The sequence below is a fragment of the Pyxicephalus adspersus genome, chromosome 7, assembly GCF_032062135.1.
Source record: "Pyxicephalus adspersus chromosome 7, UCB_Pads_2.0, whole genome shotgun sequence".
Classification (NCBI taxonomy): Eukaryota; Metazoa; Chordata; class Amphibia; order Anura; family Pyxicephalidae; genus Pyxicephalus; species Pyxicephalus adspersus.
The window spans coordinates 25,838,248-25,855,662 of NC_092864.1; the positions used below are offsets into that span (position 1 = coordinate 25,838,248).

At 39.9% G+C, this 17,415-nt stretch overlaps 1 protein-coding gene across 4 annotated transcripts in view; it reads left to right on the forward strand.

The window, feature by feature from the left end:
* The window catches only part of MYLK (myosin light chain kinase), a 102,331-nt gene that overhangs the window by 66,318 nt on the left and 18,598 nt on the right, over window positions 1-17,415 (forward strand). For 3 of the 4 annotated variants that reach the window (XM_072417901.1, XM_072417903.1, XM_072417904.1), the window contains 5 exons: window positions 4,398-4,514; window positions 5,515-5,589; window positions 14,210-14,260; window positions 14,776-14,903; window positions 16,229-16,382. In XM_072417901.1, the coding sequence (XP_072274002.1) occupies window positions 4,398-4,514; window positions 5,515-5,589; window positions 14,210-14,260; window positions 14,776-14,903; window positions 16,229-16,382 (525 nt within the window). The remainder of the gene's footprint in view (window positions 1-4,397; window positions 4,515-5,514; window positions 5,590-14,209; window positions 14,261-14,775; window positions 14,904-16,228; window positions 16,383-17,415) is intronic. The other variant, XM_072417902.1, reaches the window with a different exon arrangement.

Below are 17,415 nucleotides of genomic sequence, written 5' to 3' on the forward strand. Positions count from 1 at the left end.
GATACATCCTAATAAAGAGCCATTTATCCAACTGTACACCCAGAGCCACTGGTTTATAGACCAGATACATCCTGGTGTAGATCATGATTTCCAGATTTCCCATTTCCAAGAACATGGTGATCTGCTGGAAGTGGAACTGATCTCAGAAAGCGATGATTTGCTCTATTACAGGGCACATTAAGAAATGGTAATTGTCTCTAAGCAGAACCCTGAAAATCTCAATTGATTCCTCCTAAAATAGCTTTGTACTTCCTGTTCTGCATCCTCAGAGCCATGTATGTGCAGTGTGAGATTTTCTAGCTCTGCTGCCTCTGATTGAATTTTGGGTTATATTTGGTTATCTTCTCAGTGTTCTCCTTGCTGGAGAATGACATGTGGAAGCGAAGCGATGCCATGAAGATGACAGAACAAGGAATGGGGGTAAAAGATCCGCAGCTGGGAGGCCACAAGTAGTAGCAGTGATTAGCTCTCTGCCGGCCCATATTTGGGGACATTTTCCAGAGTTCAGTTTCTCTATAATTATTGCCACAGTGTGCTCCCCATTCTGAGATTCTCAGGCCTTACAGGGTTAAATGCATCTCAGTGCCATTTGTATATCTCTCCTGAGATCTGTATGAGGGCCTTCTGGTTCCCAAAAAGCCCAAACCACAGTTTGTAGTCCCCCTCGGGGAAGACTCCCGATAATTCGCTTCCCTGTTAACAATTTCCTCCATGTGTAAGTATAATGAGATAATTAAAAACAAAAAAGCCTCTTCAAGCCCTCAGCTCAAAACAATTTCTGCCAAACAACCAGATAATACTTAAAAAGGGATTACCCACTTTATGGGAAAACTAACCCACAAACCCTTCACATCCTGTTTATTGAATCCTCAGTGAGGGAAACCAACACAAAGCTGATTTGTTCCATCGATTGTCCACTGATTTCCTTCTCTGCATAGAACACCTGTCTGAAAAATGTCACCGGTTTTATTTAAAATATTTATTTTTTAAAACAACTGGATGAGCTTTTGTTCTGGTCCTGGATACCCTTCATTTGTGATATTTTTCTGGTCTTTGTTTTTCTGTGGAACTCATCATCCCTAAAGAACTTTGCCAGTTCTGAAGAATCATATTAAGTTTTGTTTATAATCACAGCATGCAGAATACTCCCAGCAGATACCCCACCCTGGAGGTCGCAAGATACTCCTAGCATCCATACACAGCCACATGCCGCTTATTTTCCATATTTACCAAATTACCCCAGCAGTAGGCAAAATAGAGATGATAATGCAAAACAAAAATGACCCAGAATCTGATAAAACAACATAGAATACAACCATAATGAATAAAAGAACAAAAAGTATGAGTGTGTAAAGCTGATATTGATGAGACCCACAAGCAGAAATGAAGAGAAACTGGGTAAATATGTGCTGAGATCTATAGAGTCTTGTAATAATGGTGTGAAGATCTGAGCTTTAATATGACATTGATCCTAAATCATAAGGTCTAGGGGGGTCTATATGTCCAGGTATAGAGTGATCATATAGGAAGGGGCCATATATAAGACAAATTGAGTTTATTTGGTCTTTGAAGCTCCCAAGATCACCTTCAATTTTTCATACATTACACACATACATTATATCTGAAGGAAGACATTAATATCACTAGTTGATCCTCAGATATAGGTGTGCAGGGACTACAGGGGAGAATGATGATGGATTCCAAAACAGTCAATAGGTGAATCATTGAATGAGACATCCATATTTTCTGGACCTTTTCTTCTAAACTGCACAACTCTTCATCCTGCTCATAGCCAATCAGATTCACCTTTTCCTTCTTACATGGAATACTGGAAACTTGGAAGCGAGAAGCTGATTCATTATATTATGGCTACAAGAGTTGTTTTTGGCTGGAAGAGTTTAGTGATATTGGGCCTACATAGAGGTCTCATTCCGCATATCTAGGTATCCACCAAGTGATTTCAGAGCTGATAGCATCTGTGGTCAGAAATGGATAAGAAAGAGATGGAATGGAAGAATGCGGGTGACATGAATAACTATGACCAATTTGTTGCCATTGATACATATTTATTCATAGATACAATTTTGTTTAGATGTGATCATGAAGTGATCAGTCAGGGGCCCAATCAGTCAACTACAGCCTGTTTGTTGTCCAATGACAGGTTGGGGGTGGGGAAGTGACCAAGCTCAACTGCTTAACTGCAACAAAGAAAAGTATGGTCACCCACTGGCACCCTCCTAAAACAAGGAAAGGCTGCAACTAATCACAAACCCATTGATATGTAAAATTACTTTAATATATTGACTGCAACTAATTAGCGGCAGCTTAAAAATCACCCACACATCTCCCCAGTATCCCCTCTGCGGTGTTAGCAGACTTCAGCCACAGAAATGGTTAATTTTGCCGGACAGACCCGCGTTCTGGACTCAGGGGGGAAATCACTTTGAGGTCGGGGAGGAAATTCCAGATGATTACTGGACTGGGCCCAACATGAAAGAGTCAGATATGTCAGAACAGATCGTTATCTCAATGTGCAGATCATGTAATGTGTTCCTCGTGCTTGTTTACCAAATGATGGATGTTATATTGGAAACCCCACCTCTGATACACAAAGCTTTTTATAACATGTTATATGTAAATCATCCCAAATATAAAATATGGAACAATTTACTCATCGCTGCTCTCTTCTCTTTTCCTTACACAAAAGCTGAATTAATCAACAGAAATGTAAAACGTATCAGCTGCTACAGGTTTTACTTTTTTTCACATAACATTTTCTGCAGGTGAAAACTGGAACAATTTTATCACCTGCAGAGGAAATTAGCAGAACTTGAATTGTGTAATATTTTATTTTAGGATCTTTTTGCAAATTTTTTTGTAGCGCACATTCTTTTTTTATTTCGGATTACTATAAATCAGAGAAAAAGCAGATAATTTAGTGGTAAAATAAAAAACTCAGTTTCCATCTTTGGGGTCTCCTGTACCCTCAGGAATGATTTCTATCCTTAGCTTGGTGACATATTGAGACAATGGGCCTGATTTAATAAAGCTGTCCAAGGCCGGAAAAGATAGACTTTCATCGGTGAATCTGGGTGATCCAGCAAACCTGGGATGGATCTGGTCCAGGATTGAAAACATTTGCTAACAAATAGCAAAAAAAAATCCATTTCTGGTTTGCTGGATCACCCAGCTTCACTGATGAAATTGTATCCTCTCCAGCCTTGGAGAGCTTTATGAAATCAGGGCCATATTGTCCATGGCTGTTCTCAGTCATCATTTTGTAACAAAATTAAATAGGCAGAGATCACAGAACTCCCCATGACAATTCCTTTATCTGTTTTTTCACCATCAGGGTCACCTTCTACTTCCTGGATGTACACCGTCAAGTAGACAGTCATACTGTTACTGACAGGTCCACTTGGTTAAATTCCAACTCTCTAATGCAGTAACCTAAACTAACCAATCTGTTCATAATGTACTGGTCCGACATTAGCAATGGAATTTGGGACAGAAAAGCCGGAATGGGAGGAATTTTTATATTATCATTTTATTGGCGTGCTTTTTTCTGCTGGTTCTTTCGGCATGGCTGGTACCAAAGTGGGGTGCTGCATAACATGCTTTGGGCTAGAAATGGTTCTGATTCAGTGAGCCATGGCAGATATTGGCTCTTAGTGCAAAGATTCGGACAATGTGCGTCTGTTATCTGCACAAACCACAATGTCAGTTTAATGTCACTCCAGTTCAGTGAACTTCTCATCCAAAGATGTCACATTCTTGCACTAAACATTGTAACACAGCTAAGTGCACTTCAAATCTTAGCCATAAACTTGGATCTAATTGTTTTAAGTGCCAGGAAATCCTCCGGAATTTGTGGAAGTCAAATCATCATGAAAAGTGCTTGTGTGATAAATGTATGATAATAGTATTGTGTGACGCTGGGGGGCATTAGAGTGTCAGCTCCTCTTTACAGAGACTGATGTGACTGGCTCAGTAATCCCTGTACAGCACTGCGGTTAATGTTAGAGCTATATAAACGTATATAAACGTATAATTTTGTGTTTGACGGGGGAGGGGGCATTAGAGTGTCAGCTCCTCTGTACAGAGAATGATGGGACTGGCTCTGTGTTCTCTGTACAGCACTGGGGTATATGTCAGTGCTATATTAATGTATAATGATAGTATGTGACGGTGGGGGGCATTAGAGTGTCAGCTCCTCTGCACAGAGACTGGTGGGACTGGCACAGTGTTCTCTGAACAGCTGTATATATCCTAGCTATATAAATGTACAATAACAGCTTCAGTATTCCTCTGACTGTACATAAGAGACTTCATTAAGAATAATATTAATAATATAATAATAGTGATACAAGCTGACATATTGTATCTTTCCCATACAGGCTCCCTGTGCACTCTTACAATTGAGAAGACGTACCCTGAGGACGGTGGGCAGTATAAATGTATAGCAGAGAACTCAGCAGGGAAAGCAGAGTGCTCCTGTAATGTCACTGTAGAAGGTAAGTCATCATGCTGGGGTAAGTGAACATCACACTGTTACAGTTGGCCATTCCAGTTGTAGATGGGGTCATGTGACCTTCTAGAGTTAATGGGGAAAAATATATCATTGCAGATGGAATAGCTGGCTGTGACAGAGGGGATTTCTGGGTGAACCCCACCTTGTGCTTTTCACCAGCTTTACCCTCTCAGCTGATCACATGTCCTTGGCTCTGTCATTTTTAGACTTCTGGACCCCATTGAGCTCCATTATGTGTCCCTAGAATAATCGCAAGTTGCACATATTACTGCTTCTCTTCAATTTGATTGTGACGTTGGAGTGCAGCATTTTCTCCTTCATATGTTCATCTGTTTCATTTATTTATTTTTTAATCAACTGATACAGAAATGATCATTCAACAGAACTTCTGATCCTATTTTTAAAGCCGTGAATCTTCAAGGTTGATTAAGGTTGATTTAATTGACATTCTGTGATTGACTCACCACCAAGGAATTATTGGTGAAAATCAGATTCACTGCTTTATAAATAGATCTCTTTAGATCTGATACAATTACATACACACTGCACATATCACAGGTCCTGTAACATAAAACATTGCCCCTTTGTACATTTATTGTTGTCTCTGATCCAATTACTACCTGGCAGAATCTGAGCTGAGAGTGCCCAGCTAAGTCCAATATAATCCATCATTAATTAGCAGAAGCTAAATATACCATATAGAATTCTCTGATGATCTAGTGGTCCCTTTATTATGACCATTCACAGCCAAGGTCAGGGGGTAAGGGACCCAGGAATGGGGGGTAAGTGCAGTCACATGAGGAGAGGTTGGGGTACAATGTGGCATTCTAGATCCTGATTATACAAGATCTGTATATTGGCTCAGGCAGTGTTTGTCTCTTTCACACATTTCACCCACCATTGTCCTTTTCGGGGTCACAGTGGTGGCTGACTTGTAACCTGTTCCTCAGTGTTGTTCAGTAACATATTCTGTTCTCTTTTAGATACTTCTGGAAAAACTGAAATAAAGAAAACCAAAAAGCCTCGAAGCAATGCAGCCCCAGTCAGCACTGCAGAGAGTAAGTAATCCCCCAACTTACCTATGTCTTAGTTAGAATGAGCAGATAGAGGGGTAGCAGAGCTAGCAATCTATTTTACCAAAGTGGTCAATGCAATAAAACACTGAGACATTTATTTGTGAAAATATAGTATTATTACTAACATTGATGTGGGAACATGTCCCACGTGAAAAAACCATGTTCCACATGGAATATGACTTTTGGATAACAAGAAAATGTTTAAAATTTTTACATCATTAAACATTTATAGCTGTGAAAACTTGTTTCTCCAGCCAAATGCTGATTTTTATGTTTATTGCAAAGGTTCTGACTATAGTTTTGTCACCAGAATTGCTGCTGGGAAGGGCATCAGTTGGAATATATTCTAAGTATAAAAACAAAACTTATAAAGCTTGTTTTCCCAATATACATTATGTTTGATTTATGGAAATCACATGATTTGAACATTTTTTTCTCTTGGGACATGTTCACACAAGTAATATTATAATTGTATCTTACAAATACTTGTCAGTGCTGCTTAGTCTGTAACAAGTTTTGATTAACATTATTTGTGCATTGGGGTGAAGAGGAAAATAAAATAAAGGTGTTTTTTTCAAAAACAACTTTTATTTATTTTTATCTTTAAACAATGGTAAACAATAACGTCAAAGTGTAGGAAAAGAAAATATGGGAATAACTTAGATCAGCAGTGTTGTAAGCAATAGTCTCCATACATTGGACTATAAACACAAAAAAAAGGGGGGGGGATAGGGGACGTATAAGTATAAACTAGATTAGATTTGTGCAACATGGAATATGAAGGTGTTTTACGCGAAGTGGGCTTTACATTTCTCCTTAAGGAGGTTTGTTTATCATTGTTTTAACTATTAATATTTATTTATATAATAATAAATTAAAGAAAAAATAGCTTTAGGTGCAACTAACATAACTTTTCAACTAGCATGCTGATCAGGTGATCATTGTGTTTTTGTGAAATATTTTTTTTTCCTTAGCCAAGCAAATGGTGAAATAAGTTTAGACAAAAATTGTGCATCCTAAGCAGAAGCAGGGACAATGATAAGAAATCTGCTGACCTTTAATATGCCCTTTCTAAAGCTGCAATGCATTCAACTGACTTCAGCATATCATGCTAGAGATGTGTTTGCATTGCAGGTAAAACAGGTGACACCAAGTCTATTGCATTTGAACGCATGCATTTCAGCTGTGCTGCATTACCGAAACAGCCATCTATACTAAATCTCCGCAGACAATTTCTGGAAGAAGTCTTATAGCAAAAGAGGTCTGAGATCAAATATTAATAGAACAATAATAAAATAAAAATGTGTATGTGCGCATGTTTAAACATTTCCCCAGGGCTCCCTAATAGAACGCCAGGTTATCACATGAGTGTACATAACAGAACAATATATTATATACATGGTCTACAAGAATAAAGTATTTGTGCACCAAATGTCCAAGTTCTCAATTTGTAGCTGGGAGGTAATAATTCCCAATCGTAGTCCAAAGATAGTTCATTATGCTTAAGGGTTGAAATCTACTTTAGTGTTCAAAAATCACTCATGGAACCTTTTTTCCCGCGCTGGTACTGCAGTTTTTAAAAATCAATTATAGATTATATTATCAATAAATTATACTTTTAACAAAAAAGTTAAATATTGTAGCAATAGTGTCAGGGGCATGGTCAGCTGTTAGTGTACTTCTTCAGCACCTGTGAGTTGAAATGATCCTGTGCCCAGGGCCAGTTTTAGGATAGGACAATATGGGCCCCTACTGACTCCAGGACCCAATTACAGAATGACAAAGGTACAGGGAGATGGAATGCTGTGTATTTTGGGCCACCTTTGCAAATATGTTAAGGGACCCCTGCAAGTGCTACCTGTCACTTCCGCTGTGCTTAGACCTCACTGTGTCCCCCATAATTTACATTAGAATGCAGAATGCTCTATGCAGTGTCTGGACAGCCTTGAATTGACCGACATCCAAAAAGTTACAGGTCAGAGACAGCACAGATGTGAAGGAGAGGTCTTGATGAGTAGTTCAGATGGGGATTAATAAGTAAAATGTATCATTCATCACATCTGCTACAAATTCCACCTCATATTGACTGTATTTCAGGACAGGGAGGACTCATGTATTCAGAATATTGTTCTATATGTGTTTCTACATATACTCGTATGTAATGTGATAACACCTGTATGGGGCCCGGGGGCTAACGTTAGGCATGTCAGCATTTAATTTTAGGAAATTGTATACATAATATTATTCTAGCCATATCTGGTCTCAGACCTCCATTGATAGAATTCTTATAGAATACATCCCATACAAGATATATTTATTATTAGGACACAGATATATTTACAATGTAATGTTTCCTGTGTTTAGATTTTTTAATGTCGATAATTATGTGCTGGTTAATGACTTTATGTGATGAAATGATTTCGTTTGTACATTCAGCTTGGTATGTGCATGTTCCCTCTCTCCCTGACTCCTTCCTTTCCCCTCATAATGAGGACCTGTCATTTCATGTGCTTTGTTAACATTACAAATTGGAACTAATGTCAGAGTCAGTGAAGCAGCTTTCAGCTTCCTAAACCCAACAGAATTTTCTGTGTTTTACAGCAAGGAATTGTTATGATTGTCTTCAGGATTTTTATCTTTTGTAAAATTAAGTTAAATTTTCCTTATGTAAATTATTTATTTATTATATTTATGGTGAAATATCTGAAAATATTAATTTTGGGTCATAGCAGCTAATCCAAAAGTTCTTTTTTGCTGATGGCTGCATAAATTCTGCCCAATATTATCAGAGCATTAACATTGATACAGAAATCTTCATCATCCAATCAGCAGAAATCTCTGAATCTTCTGGCTATATCGAAGTCCTGCCAGCTGAGGATTCACATTGCAGCTACTTATAGAAGGCATCAATAAATGTATCAGCACTTCAAAAGTGTATGAAACATCTCAGATCTCCATTGCAGCCCATGGCATTCCTTACATTTAAAGTGGTGTTTGCTAATATTAAAGTGGTGATCATGCTGTCATGGTTCATTTGGTGATCACAGCTTTCAATACTAAAGGTAGCAATCACCTTCAAAAGGCAATTTTGACACCAAAAATGACACTTTTTCACAAGTGACCCCTGCCTTAGACTTTACTTATTGCCGGGATGAATGGCAGACAAAATGATGTGGACAGCCATGGATGCACCTTACCGCTGCAACACCACATTTCCTATTAGCAAAAAGGATATCTCAGTAGCCCGTACTGGAAGAAAAATGGGAGATAAATATTGCTTCTTAAAGTTGTGCATTTTTTACCTCATGGTACATTTTTCAGGTGTCAGAGTGCCTCTTTAATCGTTCTGCTTCAGTCTGTGGACTGTGTGTAGTGGCTGCGAATGTCCCTGACACTGGTGTCCAGTTCTGATGATGGATTCCATGTGTTTCCTTAACCCTTGGCGCAGGTCATGTGAACATCCTGTGTGGGAGAGAGGAATCTGGGGCACAGTGGGAATTTAACCCCCTCACTGCCTGCCATTCACTGGTTTCCTCTAAGATCCTAATAATTTAAGTTCAGCTTGCCACTATACTGGGGGTGCCCACTTCTGAGACTCCCTTCAGGCTCTAAAAGGACCCCTGAGGGTCAATGCTATTATTAATCAAGGACCCCCAAAAGTGTGGCATTGCTCTGAGACCCCCAAGTATCAGTGCGGCATTGACCTTAAACCATCAAATGACACTGAATCATTTTTGGACCCCCAAGCCTCAGTGTGCCATTGATCTTAGACCCCCAATATTAGTGCGGCAGTGTCCTTAAACCATCAAATGAATCTGAATCATTTTTGGACCCCGAAGCCTCAGTGTGCCATTGATCTTAGACCCCCAATATTAGTGCGGCAGTGTCCTTAAACCATCAAATGACTCTGAATCATTTTTGGACCCCGAAGCCTCAGTGTGCCATTGATCTTAGACCCCCAATATTAGTGCGGCAGTGTCTTAAGACCATCAAATGTCACTGAATCATTTTTGGACCCCCAAGCCTCAGTCTGTCATTGTTCTGCTACCCTCAAATATGCATGTGGAAGTGTCTTAAAACCCTCAAATGTCATTGTGTCCTTGTTCTGAGACCCCCATGTGTCAGAGTGTCCTCGTCCTGAGACCCCTAAGTATCTAAGTTTTTTTGTGTAGAGGACCTGCCCTCCATTGGGCATATTATGTAATGATCGACTACACATTCGCTGGGCTGGCTATTCGCTCTGTGGTTCCCCTGGTGCGGTGCTCACGTAAACAGGTTTGGGATATTCTATTTTAGGATGAATTCTTCTACTGCACAGTGAAAACTTCTGGCTGTATAAACATTGCGGTGAAATACACCAGAAGTGCGTTTTATTCCTGCAAAGTATCCCTACGGCTACTGAAGAGGTCCCTCTGCAATGGAGGAGCCATAATTCATTCTGTGACATCTGTATATTTAATGTCAGGAGGGATGGTGAGCAGAGCAAATACTTAGAAGACTCAGCACTTGACTTTTCTGCAGCTACAAAGTGGTCACCGGGGACAGAACTCTACCAAGAAGAGGAGCAGAGAACCTGTAAATCCTCTTTCTAACAATTTGTTCCTGGGCTATGCCAGCCAAACCCGGGGGCATTGTGTGTCACCACCCACCTTCAATATGCAGTTCCTCCTATAGAAAATAAAACAAATCTAGCAGTAATGGTGGAAGCCATTCATATAAGATACAGCAGGTGTACTGACCCAGGAACAGTGCAGGGATGGTGTGCAGAGCAGGTGTAAAGACGCAGGAAGCGCCTGAAGAAAGATCTTCATGGCAGGATTATCAGCAACAATTCTAGTGAAAGCTGAAAAAACTTTTAAAATGCCAATAACACCTTGGAGCTGATATGAGATGCTGCTGATTGAGTTCACATCCACATTAACCCTTCACTCTCCTCATTGTACCAACATCTCTGGGCAGGGATTTTCGGTGTGCCCAGTATTTGTCTTCGCTCAGCGTGATCGTCTGTCTGGAACTCGGAGAACTTTGAAGGGAAATGCCGGAAATAAACATTAAGTAAAGATTTCCTCCCAGGGGGTCCAGTCACAGATTGGCTCAGTTTTAGGATTTTAATTACAGTTGGGGAACCGGTTCTCACCATTTCATTTTCCTGCTGCACTGCGGCACTTTTAGGGTGAACTGAAGGAATGAAGGAAAATGCTGGGAATGATTTTTGAAGATTTCGGGCCTAAAGTCAGCTCTGGGAGAAGCCTGAACAATGATTTGGCATGAAATGTCTCTGTGCAGGTTTATGGGTCCTTGCAAAGGAACTTCAGACAAACAAGTTTTGCTTGGTATTTCTTTGTTTAGTTTGGGATTCAGCCGGTGTGATGCAGTAAAGTTTGTCTCTTTATTAATTACATCGGCTGAAAATCAAAATCAGGCTTTTGGTGGCAGATTATGCTGTGTCAGCAGATGGGCAGTGAGAGGACCGGCTAGGTTTTGTCCTGAGTTGCAGGTAGGCATTGCCAGTGATGGCATTAATATTCCAAAAAAGCCATCAGGAGATTGAAGAGCAGTAACATGGAGTCTGCTGTCTGATGACCTTTTCCTATTATTATCTTGTATTTATATAGCACCAACATAATATGCAGCGCTGTACAGAGCCCATAGTCATATCACCTTTACACTTAATCTCTAGTCTATTGCTAAAAAAAACATAAATAATTCAGCTACACATTTATGAAACAAATGATGAAATGCATTTCATAAATGACTAGAATAAATACCTGATTTCAGTGTCAAAATTCCCTGCACTGAGAGGAAGACAGAGCTCTGGAGCACCAATCAGATATCCTGCAACTACATGTGCAGACAAGGAACATGCAACCGAATTCTTTTTCTAGTTCCCTGTTCAATCAAAGGCAGAGATCTGGGAAAGTGAATATATTCTATTGCTTAACTTCAGTAAAGAAAAAACCAAGTTAGTTTACTGGTCGTTGTGTGACAGAGCTGTATAGATCTTAGCTCTGGACAGACAGAAATTGGCAGGCAAGCATGAATGCATTTTAGCTGTTTGGCTGCCCCAGTTATTTGTATACAACACTCATTCCTTCAATTATTTCTTTTTGTTATCTGTATTTATTTACTTTTTCATGTTATAAAGTTATTCATAAACAAGAATGTGGAAGTGAGGAGCCGGGCCTGCTGTTTGTGTGCAGCAGCTGCGACGTGTCACAGTGGAGTCATTGCCCTGTAATTCTGTTAGGTGGAGAATTTTAATATAAAGTTCAGCCATAAACTCTGCAGGGGAGGGAAATTCCTCCATTAAATGTATTTATGTTTTGCATCTTTTTTTGCTCCTTATTATTATCAGTGATTACATTTCATTTATGATCATTTGAGTTGTTTTATATAGCGGGGTGGCTGCAGTTCACCAGTGTCACCCCATTCTCAGTCGCCCCAGTTATCATTGAAAGAAATAGAAATGATTAAAATTCCTTTTTTGTTGGTGTTTGGGTGCATTTCAGAGGCTTTGTGCAGCGACTCAGGCTGATTTGCCTCTCTGGAGCTTCCATGGACTTCCAACCTTTTCAGCCAACGCAAGAATTAGAACATGAGAACAAGAAAAGAGAAAGAATAGGGTTTAGCTTAGGGTTAGCTGCATCACCCCACAGCCTCAGCCATGCTCCTGGAAAGTAGCACCTGAAGCTAAAGAATAGGAGATTACAGTTTAGCCTCTCACCTTTAATTTTGGGAATCCTCATGTGGAAATTCCTCTGTTTCATAAAAACTATTTCATATGATAAGACAACAAAACATCCACTAAACCGAAGTACTAAGCACCATAGAAACAATTTTATCATGTATCATCTTCCACAAACTCAATTGGTGTTCCCACGTACCCTGAAGAAGCCTCTCCTCGGCAAAACACGTTCAGATTAAACAGACATCAACCTTATCATTGAATGAATTCCAATTATTGTAACCAAAAAGATTGTTACAAAAAAATCATTTTCTGAGCTACTTCTAGAATATTAGATATGTTAGAAAAGTCTTTTGCTCAATTTGTGCAATACATTCTTTCTGTAATCAAGCCAAAAAGCCAATTCTTTCTCTTTCCTTTTCTCACATTGATGGATATAAAAGGCTAACACTGATAACAATATAGGGGAAGGCCTGCTCATCAACACTATAAGCTAATTAGACTGTTATTATTATTATTTTTAATAAACAATATTTATATAGCGCCAACATATTATGCAGCGCTGTACATTAAATGGGTTCTAAATGACAGACAGATACAAACAATGACACAGGGGGAGGAGAGGACCCTGCCCAGAAGAGCGTACAATCTAAGAGGAATGATATTGGATGCCCCTGAGGATGAGCCCCTGGCAGCGGTCAATCACGTGGTACATGTTATCTGAACATTAGGATATAAAGGGGACTTTTATAGGACCCCCAGTTTCTGCTCATGGGGTGTCCTGATGCTATTGCTTTAATGTCAGAAATGTCATTGTAATGGGCAGATTGTTTTCTGGTAACTTCGGATGATTATATGGCCATCACAACCTACTTAAAATTCCCCTATAAACAGATCGTCCCTCATCAAGTAAATTTTGACATTTTTAAGCCACTTAAGAATCCTCAATGACCCTTTACAATCTAAATTTGGCAGTTTGTCGAGGAAAAGTCGAGGTCTCCGGAGTGCACATCAGTGGGAATGCAGGGATGGCGCCTGGGTCTGGACGGTGTAATTTAGGGGCAGCTTCAGTTCTGGGTGGAGGGATGGTTGTCCTTGTCTTATCACATTAGAATTAGACAAATGCTCATCACTGAAGTCACCTTTACAAAAGCATTAGTAAGAACTCTAAAACTAGTTTTGGGAAGAAGTTCACAAAAAGTATATTGTGGAAATGGAGAGAGTGCCGAGAAGGGCAACTAAACTAATAAAAGGAATGGAGGAGCTCAGCTACGAGGAGAGATTAGCTGAACTGAATCTATTCTCCCTTGAGTAGAGACGTTTTAGGAGGATATGATCACTTGGAAGACGCATTTCAAGTCCACTGTAACACTGCTACAAATCTAGCATTTGTGTTTCAGAATCTGAATCTTTTGGAGTTTTTGTACCAAATGTAATTATTATAAAAAGCTGATTTCAGCGACAAATGTGCTGACGTTGTGTTCTCTGTGTCCTCACTCTCTTCTAAACTTTCTCTCTTTTAACTTCTTCCACCATAAATTGTCATCAAACAGCTGCTTATTTTAACTGCATGGGATGCGTCGCCGTTATTACGAGAAGTGCCGCATGGTGCTGGGTGAGCGGTTCCTTTGTGAACTGCTGCGACACTTCTTTGTAAGATAAAGGCAGCGATGACATCACAGGCTGTGTTAAGCTTCATGTCGCAGGAGCATCCATGGTTCCTTAGTGACCTCCTCCTAATGTACCTTCATGGCTACTAATCGCATTTCATGTACATCATGTAACATGGAGCAGAATGACGCATCTGCCATCATGGCATCCATCCATTGCATCATATCGCAGCATGGCTCTGTGCCCCTTCTCCTCCTGCCAACTCCCCATATAGATTAGTAATGAGTCCTTGCGCTTTCCTTCCAGATGGGGCCACCATTAAGAAGAAGCCAGCTCCGAAGACCCCCCCTAAAGCAGGTAGAAGGATTGACAGCCCCTCCCCATTCTACCCTCAATCGTGACACCCCAACAGTGTGCAATACCCCTATAAATGTAGCAATATAAAACTATTTTCCTACTCACTATAATAAAATAAAACTTTAAGTAATATTTAGTTTTTTCTTTTCCTTTGTACCTAAAATAGGGATTGCAGATGTTTCTGCTATATTTCTGGGGTCACTCAGCATAAATTGTAACCCCAGTCCAATCTTTATTTTTCATTATTTTTGCGCAGGCTGTTGAATCTCTGTTCGGTTTGTATTGTTGTCTGTGTCCCCATTGGTAAGAACCACTTCTGGTCCTGGAGACAGGAAGTGAGAGCAAATCTTTCCAGGAAAATGCCTTTGGCTGCCTTGGCATAAAAATCACAAAATATAAACTATTTCCATGTATTTTTGGGCCCCTTGTAAAACTAGAACATAAAATAGGCTTCAGTATGGTTGGGGGAATCATTCTGGTGGAGGGTGTTACATTTTGTGTTGTTTCCTCTTCAGCATCTGCACCACAAATTCTTCAATTCCCTGAAGACCAGAAGGTCCAAGCCGGAGAATCCGTAGTGCTTCTCTCCAAAGTGTCGGGAACGCAGCCAATCACCTGCACATGGATGAAGTTTAGGAAAGAGGTGAATATTGATTATATGTGATTTGATGCGATGCGCTGATAACACTAATTAGATAACAATGATACAACTGTGTGTGTGTTGGGGGAGTGAGCGGGAATGATCAATAGGTACTGTAGGGTGTACAAAGAGAAAAAAGACAAAAGCAGAATGTGTAAATCCAGATTAAATTTCATTTAGACTTTTATATTCTAAATCCATCACGTTTCAGGGGTTTGAATTGTTCTTCATCAGGGCTTAGTACAGTTGTGTCTCGGTCCAGAAAATATCTCCAAAGTTATTAGTCCATTACACACTTTGTTTGGCAGCACTGAGCCTCAATGAATAAGAACCATTTGAACCCAAAAAAAGGTGGATTTTATACTATTGGAGTGAATATAAAATGAAATCTGTACTGGGCCCTGCTTTAGGTATTTTCCTTCTTGCGCTCCCTATTAAACCCCACAAAGTATAACTGCAAGTAATGAATCCTTCATCTGATGGCTTTGATTAGAATATTATGATTGACTATTACAATATAAATTAGTTCACTGCTTCCTTCTATTTCATTTTGCAGCTCTAAAACCTGACTGAGGTTCCAGGTTAGAAATACCTGACGATAAAATGATTGTTCAGTTTTATTATTTGATGTTAGGTAGTTTTTTATTTAATCATTTTTGGTCTAATACAAGTCTGAGGGGATTGCTGGGGATCTACATTTTAACTTCTCAGGGTACAAGGGGCAGCACACAGCTGTACCAGCCAGGAAATTGGCAGCTATTATTATCAGCTATTATTATTATTATTATTATTATTATTAATAAACAGGGTTTATATAGCACCAACATATTATGCAGTGCTGTACATTAAATAGGGATGGCCGTGGCTGTGTAATTCTCTTGGTTTTGGATTTCCTATAAAGCTTTTGATGAGTACTGACATCCATTCTCTGATTCACTGCTGTCAGTGGAGTTATATTGAGGGGCCCCAACTTTGTACATCAGAAGCTTCATCTGTCTAGATCAGGGACTCCATATTTGTACATTGGAGGCCTTATCTGTCCACACCGGGCCCTCATCTGTGTACACAGAGGAACTCCATTTGTGTATATTAGGAGCTTCATATAACTGCATCAGGGGCCCCATTTCTATACATCAAGGGGCCCTGTCTTAGTATATTAAGAATCTCATTTGTGTACATTAGGGTTCTGTCTATGTGTATATGAAGAAGTCCTTATCTGTGTATCATAAATTTAGGGGCCTCATCTGTAGTTGATGGATTTATCTGTGCACATCAGGGGCTCATATTGGCCCTTTACTCCCCTAATTAATTTTTCTCTCTGCCATCAGATCAAAGACAGCGAATTCATAAAGGTGGAGACCTTGGAGGACACCAGCAAACTGACCATCTCGTCTGCCCGCCAAGAGCACTGTGGCTGCTACACATTGGTGGTGGAGAACAAACATGGCTCCAAACAAGCGCAGGTCAACCTGACCGTATTCGGTGAGTTCCTGCATCCTCTATACAGCACGATCATACAATGATCAGATGCTACTTCCACTTTATATTTCAGTGGGGTACAAATTACATCCACTCCCTCCCTACTACTCACATCATTAGGGGGAAACTAAAGGGGCTTAAAGTAGAACTCCGGCAACCTGCACAATATAGATCTGTAAACATTCAGCTTTGTATACTGGTGCATTGATGAGGAAGCTTATTCCAATGAAAATAGGCTGAAAGCATCAAGTTCACCTCCTTCTAAAATAGATTGGCCAATATGTTCCCGTGTGAGCCCTGGCCAATTTTTAGGTCCGTGGGCGTCCACTCAGATTTTTCCCCAATACAGATAAAGGGATACATTTGTTCTGTTTTTAGATAATTTGTTTGAAATTTAGAATTCAGCTAACTGATCCTGGAGGTGTCGTAACATTTAATAATCAGACTCCTTCCAGGCAATTCTCCTTTTCCAAGGAACGTTGAGCTGCTCTTCCAGGAAATCTATTTATTCCAATTTTTCTGTTTTATCCACTTTGAGTCGATGATGGTGACCCCGCCAGCTGTCTCTTCAGAGATTCTCTAGACAGATTCAGCGTTCCGTGAAGTCTGGATTGAGTGAGATCTCCACCGAGCCAAGGGTGCAGGGTTATGATTAAATATTGTTTATTGAATTATATTGAGCTGGATTCCTAGCGCTCCGTGGAGGATGACCAGCAGATTAAGGAAATTATGAGATAAAATAGACAAAAATCTGCAACTCGAGAGAGACGAAACCGCCATTTATGTCCATAAACTGGAACTATTCCCATATGATATCTCCTAACATTCCCAGCTATGCCAAGACCCTCACAGCCATTACATAGTGCAGAGATGGTGAATTCCTGATAGAATATTCAGTATAACGTAGAACAGAGGGGCAGAGACACAAACTACTGGGGGAAATCTCCTCATTGTGGGAGGGGCAGAGACACAAACTACTGGGGGAAATCTCCTCATTGTGGAGGGGCAGAGACACAAACTACTGGGGGAAATCTCC